At 46.1% G+C, this 21,964-nt stretch overlaps 1 protein-coding gene across 1 annotated transcript in view; it reads left to right on the top strand.

The window, feature by feature from the left end:
• The window catches only part of LOC147098495 (glutamate dehydrogenase, mitochondrial), a 110,878-nt gene extending 92,539 nt beyond the window's left edge, over nucleotides 1-18,339 (top strand). The window contains exons 12-13 of the mRNA XM_085970271.1: nucleotides 6,395-6,457; nucleotides 15,573-18,339. Of these exons, the coding sequence (XP_085826397.1) occupies nucleotides 6,395-6,457; nucleotides 15,573-15,692 (183 nt within the window). The 3' untranslated portion in view covers nucleotides 15,693-18,339. The remainder of the gene's footprint in view (nucleotides 1-6,394; nucleotides 6,458-15,572) is intronic.
• Nucleotides 18,340-21,964: the final 3,625 nt, after the last annotated feature.

The following is a 21,964-nucleotide window of genomic DNA, read 5'->3' as shown; positions in this document are numbered from 1 at the left end:
GCCCAAAACAATACTTAACCTTAAAATAAATTTGGAAAAAAATCACACTATTTAAATCAACTATAAATAACATTAAATAATTATTTTAAACAATTTAAATTTTTGAAAAAAATAATTTTATAAAAAATCGGGGCTAAAAATAAACTTACCTTACTGTAAAGTATTTAAAAATAATAAACCTGTGGAAAAAATGTTCTAATTTTAATTAATTGACCACTTACCTTTTTTAAAATGAAGTCCTTACGTCTGGTTTTTAAATGTGCAAAAAGTTGAGGCCTTCACGCACGGGCAAACCTGTTATTAAAAAAAAAAGCGGAAGTTCAACGCACCGCGCATACTCCTGCGCGCATGCGTTCGACCTCTGAACCCCTTTGTTCAGAGGATCGGAAATGCCGGTTTCCCGCGCATGCGTAGTGCATGCAAGAAACCGGCACTTCCATCGGGTCCACGCGTGGGTGCTCCGTCCGTACTCGCGCGTTGGGACCCGAATTTCTGGGCCAATGTAACACTTTTGGACACAAACTTTCAACTTCTGATTTCATAAGTGTATTGAAGGCTCAGTGGGCTCTTGCCCGACCCATCTGAAATTCCTCAACTGAAAGCAGCAGCTGAGCATTTTGATACCAATTCTAGAAGTCTTCCAAAGTGAAATAAATTGAAGTGGTTTGCCATGTTTAATCCACTGTAATGCCTGAAGCAATAGGGAGGGGCGGAGGTGAAAGAGCAAGTAACTGCTTCCTTTTTCCAACAGGAACCCTACCTCCACTCCATTAGAAATGGCCAGAGACTGGGAATGTCGTAGCTGGTTTTTTGTTTCTGCCCCTGACCGTGGTAAAGTACAGATTGACGACCAAATCTCCTGTTGCATTGGTAACTTAAGTAGAAGTGGATCATGTTCAGGAGGAGTTTAAATTGGTTTGACTGCACTGACCAAAAAACTAAATCCTTTGTATAAAATATATTCATGTGGTTAAAGTTTTGGTGCCATACCCACAAGGGCTCTCTAAACTTGACACTAAATTACCGTCAACTAGCAGCCCATTGCCCCCTGCCCCACTCCAGAATGTTGCTAAGTAGCAGTACATATGGTTTAATTGGCATAGGTGGAAAATTTGCTGTATTGTCCAGGAACATTCTGAAGTTTAGTAAACTATATCATTCGACCCTCCAAATCTCTCTTTCCCCCCCCCCCCCCCCAAAGTAGTTTTAAATATTAACCAGAGCTCCAACTAGTGTGGTTTGAATTTGAAGCATGTCTTGCAAAACTGGTTTGCAGTGAAACATTCTTTGATGGTGAGTGACACGTGCACATTATGGGAGTCTAATTCCAATCCAAACATCAGAAATGGTCTCTCTCTCTTTTCTCCCCGTTTATCCATTCAGTCTGTTCATGAGGAGGGTCGAGGCAGTTTAAGTTGGCACACGTCAGCAGCTCCTTGCTAGGTCTGTCTGGTGTCTGGTTCAGTGGTATGAGCATGGTTTCCACCCCATTGCTGGGAACCCCTGAACAATTATCAGTCAAGGCTGTGATTCGAGGAACAGCACCTCATCTTCCGATTAGGCACTTTGCAGCCTTCCGGACTCGATATCGAGTTCAACAATTTCAGATCATAACCTCAGCCCCTATTACATTTTTACTTATTCTTTTCCCACCCCTTTGTTTTGGGTTTTCCCCCTCTTCCCCCCCCCCCCCCCGCCTTTTTTTCCCTCTCTCCCACATGGCAGCTGTCTCTCATTCTGCCAGTACACTTCACACCTAATCTGAGCCGTCTTTTGTCTCCACTGTCCTATTACCATCTCGTCTGGTTTTGAATACCTCTTAATGTCTCTTTACTTCTTTTGTTCTATCGCAGCCCTGCCTTCGATCTATTTCATTTCCTTTCCAGTTTTGAAAAAGGGTTTCGACCTGAAACGTCGACTCTTAATTTCTCTCCACGGATGTTGCCTGACCTGCTGAGTTTTTCCAGCATTTTCTGTTATTTCGGATTTCCAGCATCTGCAGTATTTTGCTATTGTACTTGTGATTCAAACTTATCTTTTTACGAGATGTGTGATTACTCTCTCCCATTTGTTCACACCCACCCCACCACAAACTGGTCCTTGCACGTTGTGGTATTCAGAATCGCAACACCTTATTCATTCTGTACGGAACACACGGGCTGAGTGTTTCTTTGAATAAAACGTGTTGTAACAAGGGTGAAGCTGTCTCCCTGATGAAAGGAAGAGTCTGTTGCCTAGAGACCAGGGTGACCGGCAATTATGGTAATAAAACAGGTTTTGAACATTGAGTGCAAGTTTCAACCTAACAGTCAGAGCATATCTGAAGAAATGCTTTCCTTTTTATATAAAAACCCTTGGCAAACCTATCGGAAACATCGCCAAACACTTCTACACAATTAGCTGCTGTGAATTGCAGGGACTGTTATGTCGGCAAGTGCCCTGCAGTTCATCGGAGTTCAGCCAGCAGTCTAGAGTGCCCATTCTGTGCTCTTGAATTGGCATCTGTATAAAGCTAGCACATATCTGGGGTAGGTTTCATGCCCAGTAGAGTTCCAAATTAGCATGAAGTAAACGCTTTGTGGATCTGCCACTACATGTACTAAATTGTGGGGCGGAGAAGGGAACTGTGCACACTATCTGACTCATGCAGCCTGCACCAAGTATGCAGGCCATGCAATGGTCATTATTGAGAGGCAACCTCTGCTCTGTCCACCTGCCTGGATTTAAATGCTAAGCCTGGGTTCTGGAGTGTGGGAGTCCATGTTTTACAGAGCTTTAATTCGCTGTGTGCCCTTTTTCTCAATGTTTACTGCACCCTCCCGTGTCGTGTTAACATTCCTGTGTGAGACCATTCTAATAGTGCTCTGTAATAGCCCACGACAATGGCGCATTCTCATTTGAAGAAAGGAGCTGGAAAATTGGCAGGTGTTTTATTGTTGACTCGCTGGATGTGAAATAAAGGGCCTGTCATTTGCTCATTTCCACCATGGCCCTTTAGCCTGGTTTGAGAAATTGCTACCATTCTAATGCGTTAAATGAATTTAAATCAACAATGGGTTCTGTATTGGTAGATGTGCTAACAAGTCTGAGTTTCCCTAATGGTCCTGCGTGACAGACTGCTCCACTTTTGGCTCTGGCTGGAACTGACTTTGGCACGCAATAACACTTCTCATCATGGTTTGTTTTTGTCGCCACCGGCTAATATTCCCCTCGGGTGCACAAAGTATGCTTTGAATAAATACTGTTTGTGTGTGTCGCTGAGCAGCATTAGCAGAGGGAGGTGTTCAGCGAAGGACAAATGCTTCTCCACAGGGGGAGGGGGTATTGGGAGACCAGTCACTCCAGGACAGCGCGCAATGCGCTCCTGAAATGGAGGGTTGGGTTTGTCCGGCACTATCTCGAATGTTTAGGCGAGAGACTGAAGATCTGGACTCTTCCTGTTTGATTTTCAGTTCTGCCTTTCCCTTTCCTAGCACGTAACATGTTTTCACTGTTGGTCCGAGGCTGCGTTGCTTTAACACGTGGTCGGAAGCTGGTGAGGTGTCTCCCCTTTCCTCAACATTTAGAATTAATTTGAACCTACTTCTGTGTTTTGTTCCAAATGCTGGCATTAAAAGCCACGTCTGTATTACATGGCTACGACATGTTACATAGAAACATAGAAGATAGGAGTAGGCCATTCGGCCCCTCGAGCCTGCTCCGCCATTTAATGAGATCATGGCTGATCATCCAAATTCAGTACCCTATCCCTGCCTTCTCCCCATATTCCTTGATCCCCTTAGCCTTAAGAAATATATCTAACTCCTTCTTGAATATATTTAATGAATTGGCCTCAACTGCCTTCTGTGGTAGAGAATTCCACAGGTTCACCACTCTCTGGGTGAAGAAATCCCTCCTCATCTCAGTCCTAAATGGCTTACCCCTTATCCTTAGACTGTGACCCCTGGTTCTGGACTCCCCTGCCATCGGGAACATCCTTCCTGCATCTAGTCTGTCTAGTCCTGTTAGAATTTTATAAGTTTCAATGAGATCCCCTCTCATTCTTCTAAACTTTAGCGAATATAAGCCTAATTGACCCAATCTCTCCATACGTCATTCCTGCCATCCCAGGTATCATTATGTTGCTGTAATAGCAGTTTTTGCAGTGCATCGGCTGAGAACAGACATCCCTAGCAAATTCTGCATTTCAAAGTGACTTTCCTTTTTATGCCTGTTAGTTGAATTACATTTGGGTCTCTCTCTCTCAAATATTTTCAGTAGTTCTTCAGCCGATCATAAATAATCTAATATCTGGAGCTGTAACAGTTCATGTTGTTTAAACTAGGGGATTGTGGCAAACAAAAATCTGTTTCCTGTTGATATTTATTGCTCATCGGTCCGCCGGCCTTTTTCTACCCCTCAAAGAAGTCTCCAGTGCCACATACTGTCCTGAGGAAGGAAAGTTACTCCCAGTTCTGCTCTGACCAGTTAGTCGGACCAGGAAGTGTGCAAGAGGAGCCCAGGGTGACTGGTCAGCCAGCATTTACCCCTTTTTGTATAGCTACAGCCACACAAAGCCCTGGTTAGATCACATCTGGAGTACTGTGTACAGTTCTGGGCACCACACCTTAAAAAGGACATAATGACCTTGGACGGAGTGCAGTGCACATTCACCAGAATGTCAGCAGGGCTCCAAGGGCTAAATTATGAGGAGTGATTACATAAACACGGCTTGTATTCCCTGGAATATATAAGGTGAAGGGGTGATTTGATTGAGGTTTTTAGGATTTTGAAAGGCATTGATGGGGTAGATAGAGAAACTTTTCCTGCTAGTGGGGGAATCGCAGACATGGGGATATAACCTTAAAATTCGAGCTAGGCCATTCAGGAGAGGAACTAGGAAGCACTTCTTCACTAGAAGGGTGGCACTCCCTCCCACAAAAAACAGTAGATGCTAGCTCAATTAATAATTTTAAATCTGAGATCAATAGATTTTTGCTAGCCCAGAGTATTGAGGGATATGGAGCTAAGGTGGGTAGATGAAGTTGAGATACAGATCAGCCATGATCTCATTGAATGGTGGCAGAACAGCTCGAGGGACTGAATGGCCTCCTCCTGTTCCTGTGGGAAAGCACTTGGCCTTGATGCCTCCTGGTGGCAACGTGGCTCAGCTCCGTGACTGACCATGTGGGGAGTAAGCCTCAGACCGGCAATCCTTCTCTGGTAGACGTGTACTGTGGGTCTCGAGTTCTGTTGGAGCCTGTAGAACCCACTCATTTTTATTGAAAACATTTCCAAGAGCGATTGACTCGCTGAAAATCTATGCAATTTTTTTTTGTATTGATTGCAAGCCAATTCTTTCAGTGTCAAACTGGAGACGGTTACAGAAAATCCATGTCCAAACTTGCTTGGCAATCCTGGAGCTCTAACTATGACCAGTAGACGCGGGGGTAAATGCAAACACTTCTTTCCATACTGGTCGCACCCTCGGCCTTCCCTGAATGAAACATCGAGTGCACCAGGACTGCAGCAGTTAACCATTGGGAGCTGGGCTTTCGTTACTGCGTCAATAGGTGAACTACTGCACGGCTGTCATTCTATTGGTTAACGATTTAAGATGTTCCTCGAGAGGGTCGTAGATCTCCAGAGCAGTAAGGCTTCAATGCCTCCTGGAGTTTGTTGTGGGAAAGCCTCAACTGGAGGCCAAAAGAGGAGGAAAATATTGAGTTGCTGCTAAGAAATTTAACCCTAATTTTAATTTATGAATAACATTTATTTAATTTGATTTTTATGAATAAAATTCAAGATCAAGCTGGGACTAAAATGATTTCTAGGACTAAAACATGCTAGTCTTGGAACAGATGTCAGAGAATTAAGCAGAAGTCATTAAAGCCCAAGTTTATTACTTCCCAACATTTTTTTTGTAGTCTTCAGTTGTGAGAAAAGCAATAAATGACTTTTTTTGTAACCTAATTTTTTTTTTAAGTCATGAAAAAAAACTGGAATGAAAGCCACAACCAAACTGTTCTAAATTTAAAATGAGTAAAATCTGGGAAAAGACGACTAGACGAAAACTCGAACCACATTATTTAAGGCGATGTAAAACTCGAGGTCCAGAGATGAGGTTAAAATTAAAATGATCTCGCTGGAGACCAGACTGAGGTGGTCTTGTCTGCCTCCTAGTGCCTAATTTAGAGAGGCATTGAGGGAAGCCTAGATACAGGCCTATCGGCCTGAGAAGGTGGACGATGCCATTTTAAAACGAGCTTGTTCTCTCCAGAACAACAATATCCTAATTTGCTCTGGCAGATGGCCTGTTTCATTCGGCAACTGCTATTTTCACAGACAGCTGCTATATTTTTCTAGCTTATTAACATGGCTCTCTCTCTCTCTCTCTCTCTCCCTCTCCCCACAGGGTGCCTCCGAAAAGGATATTGTCCACTCTGGTCTTGCATATACCATGGAGCGCTCAGCAAAGGTACGTAGAGGAAGAAATACGTTGCACAAGGGATGTAGAATAGCCTCTGGGAAGCTGTACAATGTTTATACTTGGTGATCTCAGTTCTGTGCTACAACAGGGGTCTGAACTACCATCATTATCCTGTGCAGTATGGAATTTCAGGAGGATTTTAATCCTGCCTTTTCTGTATTGGGAGTGGGGGAGAATTGTCCACAGAACCTTGATTTCCATGTTTCATTTAGTAAAGAACAGACCTTGCATTGATCTAGTGCCTTTCATGTCCTCGGGATATCCCAAAGCACTTCACAGCTAATGAACTTTTTGAAGCACAGTCACTTGTTATGTAGTCAAATATGGCAGCTAATTTGCACATAGTATGGTCTCGCACACAACAAAGACATAGATAATCAAATAATCTGTTTTAGTGGTTGTGGTAAACCACTGTTTGTATTCCTGTTTGTCCTGTTTGTATTCCACTGTGTACATGCCTCGGCTGACTCCTCCCACAGGTCCCAGTATAAAGGTGACTGCTCCCCAGCCCTTTGTATCCTGGGCCTGTCGACCACTCGAGGCAGACCTCCATTCTGTTGTTAATAAAAGCCTTTAGTTACTCTTCTAACTCTCGGTCTTTTATGAGTAATTGATAGCGCATCAATTTTATTAACAACATTTTTATAATGGAGAAGATCCTCACACCAGCATGCCTGGACTTAGATCATCGGGAGGCGGACTCATCCACCAAGTTTACTCACTGGCTTAAGTGTTTCGAAAAATTCCTGACCGCCTCCGAAGCAATCAAATCGGACGAGGACAAACTGGATGTCCTGACCTCCAAAGTGAACCACCGAGTGTACTCGGTCATCCAAGACGCGACCTCGTACGCGGACGCTATCAAGCTCCTCAAGGACCAGTACACGCGCCCAGTGAACGAAGTGTACGCCAGGCACCTTCTGGGGAGTCGTAAACAACAACCTGGGGAATCGACCGTGGAATACCTTCAGGCACTGTCTGTGCTTGGCCGGGCCTGTGGTTGTAAGGATGTAAAGGCCGCCGTGTACACAGAGGAACTTATCCGGGACGCTTTTGTAGCGGGCCACAGATCCAATTACACCCGACAGCGACTGTTGGAGCAGAGTAACCTCAACCTCAACAAGGCCTCTGAACTCGCACTATCGTTGGATGCAGCCTACCAGGGCATGGATGCCTACTCCTCTGCACCGTGGACGCCGCGGGGAATGACAGCCTGGGACACGGTAGGACCGCCTCATAGCGCCGTGCCACCCCAGCCACACCCCAACAACGGCCCAACTACCGCAGCAGTGTCCCAAGGCCAGACAGCAGTGCCCCAAGGCCAGAAATGCTACTTCTGTGGCCAGGCAAAACACCCCAGAGCGCGCTGCCCGGCGAAAAACGCGATCTGCTCGGGCTGTGGGAAGAAGGGACACTACGCTAGCGTCTGCAGGGCCAAAGCCACCCCGAACCCCAGCAGCGCCGCGTGTGGGCCATGCGGGCCGCCATCTTGGACCTCCCCGGCCATGTGCGAATCACCGGTACAGCAGCCATTTTGGACGCCTCCAGCCACATGGGGATCATGGACGCCGCCATCTTGGACGACAGCCGGGACGCAGCAGGCCCCCGACACCGCCTCATCTGATACCCGCAGCGACACACCGACCCCTACGCTGGCATCCGTTACACTGGACCAAGCGAGACCGCACCAACTGGCCAGTTCCACAATGGACATTAAGGTAAATGGTCACGATACAATCTGCCTTTTTGACTCTGGGAGCACGGAGAGCTTCATCCACCCCGACACGGTGCGGCGTTGCTCTCTCCCAGTCCTGCCTGCACAACAGCGGATTTCTATGGCCTCCGAGTCCCAGTCGGCGGACATCGGCGGCTACTGCGTGGTGACACTCGTAGTAGACGGGACCGTGTACGATCATTTTAAACTTCTGGTCCTGCCTGACCTCTGCGCTGCCGTCCTGCTGGGGTTAGATTTTCAGTGCCACCTTAAAAGTGTTACGATGGCGTACGGTGGACCCCTACCCCCACTCACAGTCCGCAGCCAGCAGCTTCCAAATTGCCCGCCGCGCACCAGGTGCAACCTCTCCACACTGAGTCACCCCCCCACCACTGTTTGCTAACCTCACCCCTGACTGTAAGCCCATCGCCACAAAGAGCAGGCGATACAGTGCCGGGGACAGGGTTTTCATTAAAACCGAAGTGGAGCGGCTCCTGAAAGAAGGGATTATTGAGGGCAGCACCAGCCCCTGGCGAGCCCAGGTTATGGTCGTTAAGACCGGCGAGAAGCAGCGCGTGGTCATCGACTACAGCCAGACAATAAATCGCTACACCCTGCTGGACGCCTACCCACTCCCCCGTATAGCTGATATGGTCAACCAGATCGCACAGTACCGCGTCTTCTCGACCATTGACCTGAAATCAGCGTACCACCAGCTCCCCATCCGCCCTGAGGACCGCCAGTACACTGCCTTTGAGGCAAACGGCCGCCTCTATCACTTCCTTAGGGTTCCCTTTGGCGTCACCAACGGGGTCTCCGTCTTCCAAAGGGAGATGGACCGGATGGTAGATCAAAATGCGTTGCAGGCCACTTTCCCATATCTGGACAATGTGACCATCTGCGGCCGTGACTTGCAGGACCATGACGCAAACCTCGAAAAATTCCTCCGCACCGCCCAACTCCTAAACCTGACATATAACAAGGAGAAGTGCATATTCCGCACAACCCGCCTCGCCATCCTTGGCTGTGTTGTGGAACACGGAGTCATCGGCCCCGACCCCGACCGGATGCGTCCCCTTATGGAACTTCCACTGCCTCAAGGCCCTGAAGAGGTGCCTAGGGTTTTTCTCCTATTACGCCCAGTGGGTCCCCTACTATGCGGACAAGGCCCGTCCGCTGATCAAGTCCACCTCTTTTCCCTTGACGGCAGAGGCCCGCTTAGCCTTCCACCGTATCAAGGAGGACATTGCCAAAGCCACCATGCACGCAGTGGACGAATCCATCCCCTTCCAGGTGGAAAGCGACGCGTCCGACTTTGCCCTGGCCGCTACCCTCAATCAGGCGGGGAGACCCGTGGCCTTTTCACGAACCCTCCAAGGCCCGGAGACCAGACACTCCGCTGTTGAGAAGGAGGCCCAGGCGATTGTGGAGGCTGTGCGTCATTGGAGGCACTACCTGGCCAGAAAACGATTTACCCTGCTCACTGACCAGCATTCAGTTGCTTTTATGTTTAACAACAAGCAGAGGGGCAAAATCAAAAATGACAAGATCTTGAGGTGGAGAATCGAACTTTCCACCTACAACTACGAGATCTTGTACCGGCCCGGGAAGCTAAATGAACCCCCGGATGCGCTATCGCGTGGCACCTGCGCCAGCGCGCAGATCGATAGACTACGGGTCCTCCACAATGACCTCTGCCACCCGGGGGTCACCAGGTTCTTCCACCTCATCAAGGCCCGCAACCTGCCTTACTCTATTGAGGAGGTCAGGACCATGACCAGGAACTGCCAAGTCTGCGCTGAGTGCAAACCGCACTTTTATAGACCAGACAGGGCCCACCTGATAAAAGCCACTCGCCCCTTCGAGCGCCTGAGCGTTGATTTTAAAGGGCCTCTCCCCTCCTCCGACCGCAATGTGTACTTCCTCAATATTATTGATGAGTACTCCCGTTTCCCGTTCGCCTTCCCCTGCCCGGACATGACCAGTGCCACGGTCATTAAATGTCTGAACAACCTCTTCACCCTGTTCGGCTTCCCCAGCTATATCCATAGCGACCGGGGCTCATCGTTTATGAGCGACGAACTCCGTCAGTACCTGCTAACTAGGGGTATTGCCACAAGCAGGACCACCAGTTACAACCCCCGGGGGAACGGACAGGTGGAAAGAGAAAATGCGACAGTTTGGAAGGCCGCCCTGCTAGCCTTAAAGTCTAGGGGCCTTCCAACCTCCCGCTGGCAGGATGTGCTCCCCGATGCGCTCCACTCTATTCGGTCACTGCTCTGCACTGCCACTAACACCACCCCTCATGAGAAAATGTTTGTCTTCCCAAGGAAGTCCACGTCGGGGACATCGCTACCGCCATGGCTGACGTCCCCAGGGCCGGTCCTACTGAGAAGACACGTGAGGACCCATAAAACGGACCCCCTGGTCGAGAGGGTCGACCTCCTCCACGCCAACCCCCAGTATGCTTACATCGCATACCCGGACGGGCGGGAGGACACAGTCTCCATAAGAGACCTTGCACCCTCGGGGACCGCAGTAACCCACTACCCACTACCACCCCCCCCCCCCCCCCACGATCCGATATCCAGCCCCAGCAGACGGCAGGCCTGGGCCCCGCGACCCGCTCGACATCTACGAGGACGACACACCTGTGCCACAGCCTACGCTGGACTCGACGCCGGAAGCTTCACTACCCCTGCCGTCGCCACGCCGATCACAGCGGCAGACAAGACCTCCGGAGAGACTCCAATACACTAACTTTTAATACACTTCACCCCGCCGGACTCAATTTTAAACAAGGGGTGAATGTGGTAAACCACTGTTTGTATTCCTGTTTGTATTCCACTGTGTACATGCCTGGACATGCCTCGGCTGACTCCTCCCACAGGTCCTAGTATAAAGGTGACTGCTCCCCAGCCCTTTGTATCCTGGGCCTGTCGACCACTCGAGGCAGACCTCCATTCTGTTGTTAATAAAAGCCTTTAGTTACTCTTCTAACTCTCGGTCTTTTATGAGTAATTGATAGCGCATCAGTGGTGTATGTTGAAAGATAAATGTTGTTGCCCGGGAGACTGGAATTATTCCCCTTCTCCGTTTACAAATTGCACCGTGGAACCTATTGCATCCACCTGAACTGGAAGACGGTATGTAGACTTACATAGAATATACGGCACAGAAAGAGACCATTTGGCCCATGCCAGCATTCATGCTCCACTCGAGCCTCCTCCCATCTAACTGTCAGCATAACCCTCTATTTCCTTCTCCCTCAGCTGCTTATCTAGCCTCCTTAAATGCTATTCGCCTCAGTCACTCCCTGGAGTAGCGAGTTCCACATTCTCACCACTCTCTGGGTAAAAAAAGTTTCTTCTGAATTCCCTGTTTGATTTCTTGGTGACTATCTTAAATTGATGGCGTCTAGTTTTGCTCCTCCCCACAAGTGGAAACACACTGTGTCTACTCTCAAAACCTTTCATAATTTTAAAAACCTCTATTCGGTCGCCCCGCAACCTTCTCTTTTCAAGAGAAAAGAGACCCAGCCTGCTGTTCATCTCCTGATAGGTATAACCTTGCATTTCTGGTATCGTCCTTGTAAATGTTTTTTGCACCCTCTCCAGTGCCTCTATTCTTTTTATAATATGGCTACCAGAATTATACATAGTGCTCCAAGTGTGGCCTAACCAAGGTTCGATACAAATTTAACATAGTTTCTCTAACTTTTCAATTCTATCCCTGCAGAAATAAACCCCAGTGCTTGTTTTTTTTTTTATGGCCCTATTGACCTGCGTCGCAACTTTGATTTGTGTATCTGTACTCCCAGATCCCTTTGCTCCTCTATCCCTTTTAGATTATTATTTTCCAAGTAATATGTTGTCTCCTTATTTTTCTTACCAAAATGTAATACCTCACACTTGCCTGTGTTGCAATCCATTTGCCACATCTATGCCCATTCTGCAAGTTTATTAACGTCATCTTGTAATTTGTTGCAGTCCTCCTCGGTATTGACTCTTCACCGTTTCCCCCCCCCCCCCCCCCCAAAATTTGGTGTCCTCTGCAAATTTAGACTTTTTTTTTGATTCCAATGTCTAAATCATGAATATAAATTGTGAACAACAGTCATCTCGGCACTGATCCTTGTGGGACCCCACTTTCCACCTTCTGCCACTCTGAATAGCTACCCTTTTACCCCTACTGTCTGCTTTCTGTCTTGCAGCTAGCTGGCTATCCATTCATCTCATCCCATTAAACATCTCCTCTGGGAGTTGGGACTGCCATCAGTGCAGCACTCCTTCAGTACTGCGCTCAAGTCTCTGAATTAGGGCTTAAACTCTGGCTCAGGGACACAAGTGCTAACACTATGGCAGCTCTCCCTAATGCCCCTTAGAGAGCTGAGACACACACAAGGTGTATACCGAAATGCAGCAAATGAAGCAGTTGGAAGTTCCTTAATACATGGGTGTGGTGAGAAATTATGCTCTGGCTTTTCATGCGAGCCTACCAAATTTCTTTTATGTAATATGAATGAGAAACATGGGATTGAATAGTGCCTTCAGACATTACATTTAAAAAAAAAAACTGATATTCTCCCATTCTTTAATTCATTTCTGTGTTCCGCCCTTGCCTCTGGCAGTATGACTCTTGCTGTTTAGTATTGCATTCACCAACAAAGAGCCTGTCTCAAATAACAGAAAATGCTGGAAACACTCAGCAGGTTAGGCAGCACCTGTGGAGGGAGAGAGAGAGAGAGAAAGAGTTAACGTCTCAGGTCTGTGACCCTTCCTCAGAACTGGAAAAAGTTAGAGATGTAACTGGCTTTAAGCAGATACAGAGGCAGGAAAAGGGGGTGGGGGAGGAAAGAACAAAAGGGAATGTTGCAAATGGGGATGGCAGAATCACCAACAGCTGTCGCCTTAAAAAAATAGGGGCAGAGGTTATGGTCTGAGGAGGCACGCTCTTGGGGATTGCAGATCCAAGAATGGGGGTTACGTTATTAGCTGTCTGACCGGTGCTCATTCTGCAGTCACCTCCCTGCCATGAGAGCAGGAATGGGGGAATTAATAGTAGAGTCATTAGTTATGATGAGCCTGCCAATGAATTTTCATCAGTAAACCAAATGCCACAGCTGGAGCTGCACCCTGTCTTGTTTAGACTTGGCAGAAGGTAGCAGCCTACAATTACCCTGAAATTTGATGGCTGCATTGGAATTCTAACAATTTGCATCAAGATGAAAGACAAGGTACTGGGAAGTTGAGTGCATCTAAACTGTACACCAAGTCAGCACATCAAATCCTGCCCTCGATCGGATTCTGGGTTAGGCTCTCCCTGCACTGCCTCCATAGTACAGGAAACTTTTGATTTACCGGCACCTAAATAACCAGAAATCTCGGTTAACTGGCAAAATTCAGGAGTAGGTTTTACTTCATATTGTACTTGCCTCCCTCCATCTGGTGCTGTGCAAGGGTGTGGCTGCAGCTGTTGCTAAGCTACAGAGACGCTTGGAACTTGTGGCCATTGTTCTGCACTTGTTGCTAAGCAGCAGGGTTTGTTGCTTTATACGGAGCTGTCAGCTCTCCGTATCTTTTACTATAGCGTTCGGTTATCCGGAATTTTTGATGAACCGGCACCACGTCGGTCCCGTTGCTGCCGGATTTTAAAAAAAAAAAAAAAGTTTCCTGTATCTCAAGCCAGAAGTGTCACAATAATGGTCTGCAGGCCACACACAGCATGCAAATCTCCAATGACTCGCTCTCCTGCGGTCTGCTCAGTTTCTGGTTTTTTTTTAAATTGTGCTGCTTACACCTGTTTATATTTTCTAGGCCTGGAGGTTTGTAAAGGTTTGTTCTCAGCGCTGTTCCCTCGCCAAATAAAAATCAAAAGACACAAATTTGTACAGTAAATTTGTAATGGCTTAAGATGGAATGCTTTTTAATTATTCAAATTAGTTTGTTTTTTTAAGTCTAGCTTCCCTTTGGAAAGAGGGGAAAAGACTTGAGCGCTCCTGTGTGCATTCCTTAAATGTGGTGTTTTATAATTCATTATACGTGACCTGCCGGGTCTTCAGTTTGGACATCCGTGCCTTAAACCCTTATGAAAAAGAGTTACTTCCCTCAACATCCCAGAGATGCAGGTTCCCACAGCAACCCACAAGGCTGCACCAACCAAAATTCCTTGTACAGGAAACTTTCTGGTATCCGGCACGGACGGGACCGACCTGGTGCCGGTCCATCAACAATGCCAGATAACCGAACGCTATAGTTAAAACATAGAGCTCAGAGCTCCGTCTAAAGCAACAAACCCTGTTGCTTAGCTTCAAAACAATCGGCACAACTTGCAAGTGTCTCTGTAGCTTAGCAACAGCTTCAGCTACACCCTTGCACAGCCACAAATGGAGTAAAAAAAAAGTAACTAAAAGTAAAAAAAAAGTTATCTGAACCGACTCCTGAATTTTGCCGGAGGATAGAGCGTTCCGGTTATTTAGTGGCCGGTTAATCAAAAGTTTCCTGTATGTGATTGTAGACACTTTGGATTTGCCCTACCATTGGCAAAGAGACAATCCAAATGTAAATAACACGTTTTGACAGCACTGCCCATTTTGATGACCTACTTTTGCTACATTTGAAAAGCGGTCGAGTTACTTGAGATACAATTGAGAAGCGCCAGCAAACTGTGGACTTGGCATACCCTCCTGTGCACCCAGCATTGCCAAGGACAAATTAAAGAATGCTTCGTGATGTGGAGCTGTGTCTGATTGTTAAAAGATCATGTGACTCTATTCTTCCAAATCCTGCATGCTTGTTAATCATCAAACATCGAGCTATTCAAATTTTAAGCAGAATGGTTTGCTTTGTAGAAAGATTCTTCTGCCCAGTATTGTGAGCTGGAAAAGGCAACTTGTAAAACAAGGGCAGCTCCGCCTTGCAGCCTCCTTCCTTTTGCCAAAATCTCTTGCAACTTTTTTCTGCTACAAATTGGTACTTGACTGTGGAAAACAAAGTACAATCAAAAACTTTTTTTTTAAAGGTATTTTGCACTTGGAGAGAACTGGTCTTGCCCTTCTCTTCCTCTCCCTCTAATTTTATCCTGTCCTCTACCCATATCCTTGTACGTGCACTTTCTAGCACAAGTCACTAGACGGTGAGCAGGACCCTTGGCGGGCAGCATCTGGGCGGTGCAGGTATTTAGGCATCAGGGTGCGGGCAGGATTGGCATTGGCTGTTGTGGCTTGTCGAATCACCTGTCAACGCTCACCATCTAGGGGCTGACATGAAGAATGGCTAGTAGGGTGATGTACCAGACACATGTAGAACTGTACTCCAATGAGAGGGGAACAAAGGTAGAAATTAAGGGTGTATGCATTCATTTGTAATTTTATTTTCCCCTCTCTTGCAGCAAATCATGCGCACAGCGATGAAATATAACCTGGGCCTGGATTTGAGAACAGCTGCCTATGTCAACGCAATCGAGAAAGTCTTCAAAGTGTATAATGAGGCTGGTCTAACCTTCACATAAAGAGTGGGCGCCATCTGTCCTTTTCAACCCCCCTCTTACCCGTTCCCCAGCCTGACATATCAAACGTTTACATATAATAGCTGAAAATCTTTTTTTTTTTTCCTTTTTACGTTTTAAACCATTGGAACACTAATTCTCCAATAGAAGCTACCAGAATTAGTTAATAGCTTGAATAATCAATTAATGTGTAACCCAAGTGTCAAAATTAAGGCTTACAGAAAATCTTAACGATCTCACACTGCTGGCAAGTGGGAGCCATGTTACATTTACTGAAGGAAGGAGTTTTCCCCTGTGTTGCATCCAATTTGTGGTCCCTAGCTAGCAACCTCTTTCTGCAGTCTCATTAAATCGACAGATATGCTCACTAATTTGGGGAGGGATTCTGGAAACCTGTTTGCATTCTGGGGATAGGATCTTTCAGCAGCATATTTGGTCACATAATCGCCTACCAGAATGGGTTTCACCAAGGGATTGCCAAATTGTCTTCACTGCGTCTGACTATTCCAAATGTCTGCAAGTTATCCGTAGCACAATTGTATCATTTAGAGTCCTGTGCGCATAGCAGAACAGAACAATATTGCTTACATGCAGTCAAATCTTATTAATAGACTGCACCGGACTGGTTTTTTTTTTTAAAGGTATACTATAATTGATATTTGGCAGGAATTATCTTTAACGGGCTGTCAGTCAGGAGGCTGCAATTCGCCAGCGTGTCCCTGGGCTTCAGAGGGTTAAAGTCCGCTAGATTCCCCTTCCTGAATGTTGTCCGTTGCCCCTGCTGGAACGTTCGTCTGTGCATTTTGGGTGAAGTCAGGATTAGCCTCTGCTGTGATGCTAGTCACAGTAGAATAGCTCGCCACTGCTTGCTGTGGAGGCTCACATGGGCGGGTGACAACTTGGCCAAGCGCGGGCTGTCGGCAGGAGTCAGTGATTTCGGGAGAGTGGGGTGGGGGAGGGGTGCTGGGGAGATGTGCTTGATTAAGACAACACGACTACTCCGAAATAACTGGTCGTTCTAGTTGGGGTTCTGGGGTTCCGGGAACGCCATCAAGCCACATGCAATCAGGGCAACCTTGTAAAAAAAAAAAAAAAAAAAAAAATTTTTTTAAAGTGGGGCGGCAAAAGGGGACTCTGAAGTGAGGATGGGAGGATTTGCAGACACGCACAGAATAATAATTCCCAGAGTAAACTTGCATTTTCCTATCTGCCATGTTTTTCTTCCTTTCCCTTGCCAATCCATTTGCTTAGCAAATATGCTGCTTGTGGTTCATACTGCATTTACATCACAGCACAGTAACCTCACCCTGCTTTCAGAGGAACAATGGGCCTTCTCAAGGTGGTTTGTCAGTGGCAGTGGAGTTGGAGCACCTGTGTACCTGAGTAGTCAGCCCCATTGGTAGAGGCCCCTAGTGCAGTTTCACACTACGGACCTGTATGGGCGTTTCCTGGCAGTTGGGAGGGCGGGGTGTGGAAAACAAATGAAAGTTGGCAATCATGACTTTCAAATAATTTGTACATCTGCATTTTTTTTAATTGATGCTTGTGGAATCCACCCTCCATTGTGAACAGGGCAGAACACCCAAAACCAGCAACCAAGACAATTACAGAAGCAACTTCTTCAGTAGTAAATCCATCACGGGTCTTTTTTTTAAAGCACTTCTCTCCTTTGGGTAGAATTTCCATTTAAAACTGCGAAAAGACAGAGGATGTGACTTTCAATTTACATTTATATTTTAAAAGTGCTGTTCAGTGAGGCTCAGCTGTACTCCCTGTACTTTGCACTTTTCCCGTGTGCTTTGGAGGCCAAACATGACTCCCTCACCTTGTGCAGCATTTAGGAGAGTGAGGGCCTTGAATTCTGTAAGCCTTGTTGGAAACCTACTGCTGTTGAGGAACTGTCTTTTGTCAAAGTACCCTTCAATCTTGCCTCAAACACTGTCTGAATAGATGTGAAAGTTGTTGGTGTGTTTTTTTTAATCCAATCCCTTATTAACAGTAACTGGGTGTCTGTATAGTAAACTCTGTAGACTGGCTTCAAGTCTTCAGCTTCAGTACAAGCAAGTAAATCATAGAGCCATGACACCTTCTGGCTGACTTTGATTAAGTAGGAGTGTCCAATGTAGCGCCCTGTATTGCAATTATGTTTTTTGCAGATTACACAGGCAAACCACCTTTAACAGCATCTGATCTTGTAACTTTGCCCTGTTAGATTTGCGACAATGCACTTTTCACAGTAGTAACCAGATTGCTTTGAGCTGCTTGGATCTATTTGGTAAGACCGGTTGCTCAAAAACTGAAAACTGCAGGACACTGGCTGTGGCGCCATCTTCTGCGGAGGTTTTGAAGCCGATTTTTTTCCACCCCTCTATCTCGGGAGGCCTTGGTGAATGTCCAGGATGGAATTGTGTACGACAAAGGGACGCTGAAAGAATGTGTTTCATATTTCTGTAGGATTAAGCATGTCAGATTCATCAGTTTTTTTTTTTGCGTTTTGAACCTTGTGGGTGCAATGACGTGCCAGATGTAATTTACGTGCCTGGGACGAACCTTTTTTAAACCAGCAGTCTTGTGTTCTTTTCTACATTCTTTGTAATTGCATGAAGGTGAATTGACGACAGATTATTAAACTTTTGACATTTCAAAAGTGTCTATGCATTATCACTTTCATTTTTTGTGCATTAATTCTCCCTTTTTTGTTTTGAGGCATTGTGCTGAAGTTAGTAATGCTACCCAGTTTCTCCATTTCTGGCCCCACTACATTATAAGTCATTGGTTGTCAAACATTTCTGGGTCAGCCTCCACCATCAAACATTCTTTGAGCTAGGTTCAGCCAAATACTCAATTGTATAACTTTAAAGGCTTGAGTTCAAGGTAATGAAGAGAGAGCACAAACAAGTTGATAAGGGGTCTTGGTACTAAAAAAAAACCACACAACTTCAGTTGAGGACAAATGGAATACTTTCTAAGGATATTCTATACATAAGACGAAGAACAGGAGTGGTCATTTGGCCCCACGAGCCTGCTCCGTCATTCAATAAGATCATGGCTGATCTGATCTTGGCCTCAGCTCCACTTCCCTGCCCGCTCCCCATAACCCTTGACTCCCTTATCGTTCAAAAATCTGTCTATCTCCACCTTAAATATATTCAATGACCCAGCCTCCACAGCTCTCTGGGGAAGAGAATTCCAAAGATTCACGACCCTCAGAGGAAATTCCTCCTCATTTCTGTTTTAAATGGATGCCCCCTTATTCTGAAATTATGCCCCCTAATTCTAGATTCCCCCATGAGGGGAAACATCCTCTCTGCATCTACCCTGTCAAGCCCCTTCAGAATCTTATATGTTTCAATAAGATCCCCTCTCATTCTTCTAAACTCCAATGAGCATAGGCCCAATCCCAGGGCTAAGTAAGCGTGCATTAAAGAGACACACCCCCGATGGATTAATAAGGCAATATGAAAAATCCGTAGAATGTACTCCCATTCCTGCAGGGAGGATGGTGAGGAAAACCACGAGGAACAAAGGGACCGCCAAACAGATGTTTCAAGAGGGGCAGAGGGAAATGGAAATGAGCACAGCTGTAGAAGGGAAATGGAAATGAGCACAGCTGTAGATGCCAAATGGAATAAGAAATTCTTTCAACAAATTGTCAAAGGAGAATTGAGATCAAGTGTAAATTGAGTTGAAAGGATGAAAAAATATTTTAACATATTAAAGGATTACTGCTTGGAAGTACTCGATAAAGAAGCATCGGAGGTTTTGGAACAGCCGAATGGCTTGGTTATATATTTTGCATAGGCATCCTAAACTAGCTGAAGGGCTCAAAACCAGTAAATCCCTGGGAACAGACATTGAAGGTCAGACGAGGGACAAAATGTACAAAGTGCGACAATCATCTGGAGTGAGTTGATGACTACACAGGAGGTCCCAGTGGATTGGAAACGAGCCACGGTGGTAATTATTTTAAAGAAAGGCAATAAAACTGATGAGTAACTGCAGATTTCTCCAAGCTTGTATGGTGCCTCCTGCTGCAAAGGCCCAATCAGGTAGCGCATTGCAACTCCCAGAGTGCAGTAGTGCCACTTTGTACTGCAGCTGCAAAGGACACAGCATTTTGTGAATTTGCACATTTAAAGTGTGAATTTGAGACATTGGTTACCACACTATAAAATAATTTCAATTATACGGATACCATGATGGGACAACATGTTTTTTCCCCAATTGCCTGCAGGCCATGTCAATCATAGCAGGGTTCCCCCTTCACACCCCCCCACCCCAGGCCCTCAGCTAATGCACACTTTTCTTCTGCCCTGTCTGTAGTTCTGACAGCCCAACCATGTTCTCCCACTCAGTCTGCTGCTGGGCCTGCCCTAACCCAATCACATGGAGTTGGGGTGTTGCCAGCTTAGTTCCTGTGCTGCTGACGTGACTGGATGCACTCATCCCCTTCCCATCCCCTCACTCTCTTGAGTGCCAGTGTGCCAGGAAATTGGAGTTAAAAGATCACCGACATAACAAGGAGAGGAAAGAAAGATCAGGGTAGCAATTACTGCCAGCGATTTGATTGTAGAAACACCTTTGCATCAAATTCCTCCACTATTTTAAATGCTGTAAGGAATCAACAATGGACTTGCCCAAGTGTCAACAAAACACAGATGGAAAATTGGGTTGCTTCAAAATTCAACTGGTGTTTTGAAAATTGAATGAATATTAACTTGAAGCCTCTCTACCCCGTCGTCTTTCATCCGCTTTATCTGACCCCAGTATCTCTTTCTCAGCTTAACATACTTAAGTTTATAGAACACAAAAGTAACATGACAACATATGTGTAATCAGAACGCTATCTCACACATACTTTCTTTTTAAATGCTCAATATAAATTTTACCTCAGTAAAGCTTTTGAAATTTGTTCTCTTGTTTTTCAAAATCATTTGCAGAAAAGCTACTGAATAGAAAATGCTAGATGCTAAAGAAAAAATGTTCCATTGGTGCAGCTGCCTGAGCAGCACTGTTGCCCGTGTCCTAACTCGCACCAAGTTCTGTTCACCCATCACCCCTGTGCTCGCTAACCTACATTGGCTCCCGCCTGGTTAAGCAACGCCACAATTTCAAAATTCTCATCCTTGTTTTCAAATCCCTCCATGGCCTCGCCCCTCCCTATCTCTGTAATCTCCTTCAGCCCCGCAACCCCCCCCCCTCCCAAGATATCTGCGATCCTCTCATTCTACCCACTTGAACATCCCTGATTATAATCGCTCAACCATCGGTGGCCGTGCCTTCTGTTGCCGAGACCCTAAGCTCTGGAATTCCCTGCCTAAACCTCTCCACCTCGCTACCTCTCTTTCCTCCTTTAAGATGCTCCTGAAAACCTACCTCTTTGTCCAAGCTTTTGGTCACCTGCCCTAATTTCTCCTGATGTGGCGCAGTGTCATTTTTTGTCTTTTAATACTCCTGTGAAGCACCTTGGGACATTTTACTGCGTTAAAGGTGCTATATAAATACAAGCTGTTGTTGTTGCATCTTGGCAACTTAGGCATACTGCCTGTGCTCAGAATTCACAATCCAAATTCATCTCTCAGAATCATAGGTCTGGGCCTTCCAGTAAAAAAAATAATGAAAATGTCAAAAAGGGCCAAAATTAAAAGAAACGAGGGTAGAGAGAGAAGTGAAGGAAAAGAGTGAGAAATGAAGGAGGAGCACAAATGACATTGAGAGTGAGAGAGAAGTAGAAGGAAGAGAACAATGGAGGGGGAAGATAGAAAGAGAAAATGAAGTAAATGAGGGAGCAGTGCATTATGTACTAAAACGGTGGTCCCAGACCTCACACTCCCTCCTTAGGATAACTGGGACACTAAGGGAATCAAGGAATATGGGGATAGGACGGGCAAGTGGAGATGAGGTAGAAGATCAGCCATGATCTTATTGAATGGCGGAGCAGGCTCGAGGGGCCAAATGGCCTACTCCTGCTCATAATTCATATGTTCTCATGGGAGATACTACAGCCCTCATCATTCACTGAAAGGTAAACTGAGCAATGCACGGGTCGCAGTTCCACACTAACTCCTGCTGCTCCCGCGCTGTCATTTAGAATGAGATAAACTGGGCATGCTCAATTTTCCCATGATCCAGACAACTCCTAGGATGACACAACATATAAAGACTTCCTATCGGACCTTCTATTCTCGCTGATTTGGCAGGAGATGGAAATAATTTTGAGCAATTGTAACAAATACTTGCACTGGAGGCAGTGCAGAGAAGGTTCACTAGGTTGA

This window comes from Somniosus microcephalus, chromosome 29 (assembly GCF_052327205.1).
Source record: "Somniosus microcephalus isolate GS21.2 chromosome 29, FLI_Smic_1.0, whole genome shotgun sequence".
Taxonomy (NCBI): Eukaryota; Metazoa; Chordata; class Chondrichthyes; order Squaliformes; family Somniosidae; genus Somniosus; species Somniosus microcephalus.
This window is presented reverse-complemented; position numbering and strand designations above follow the sequence as displayed.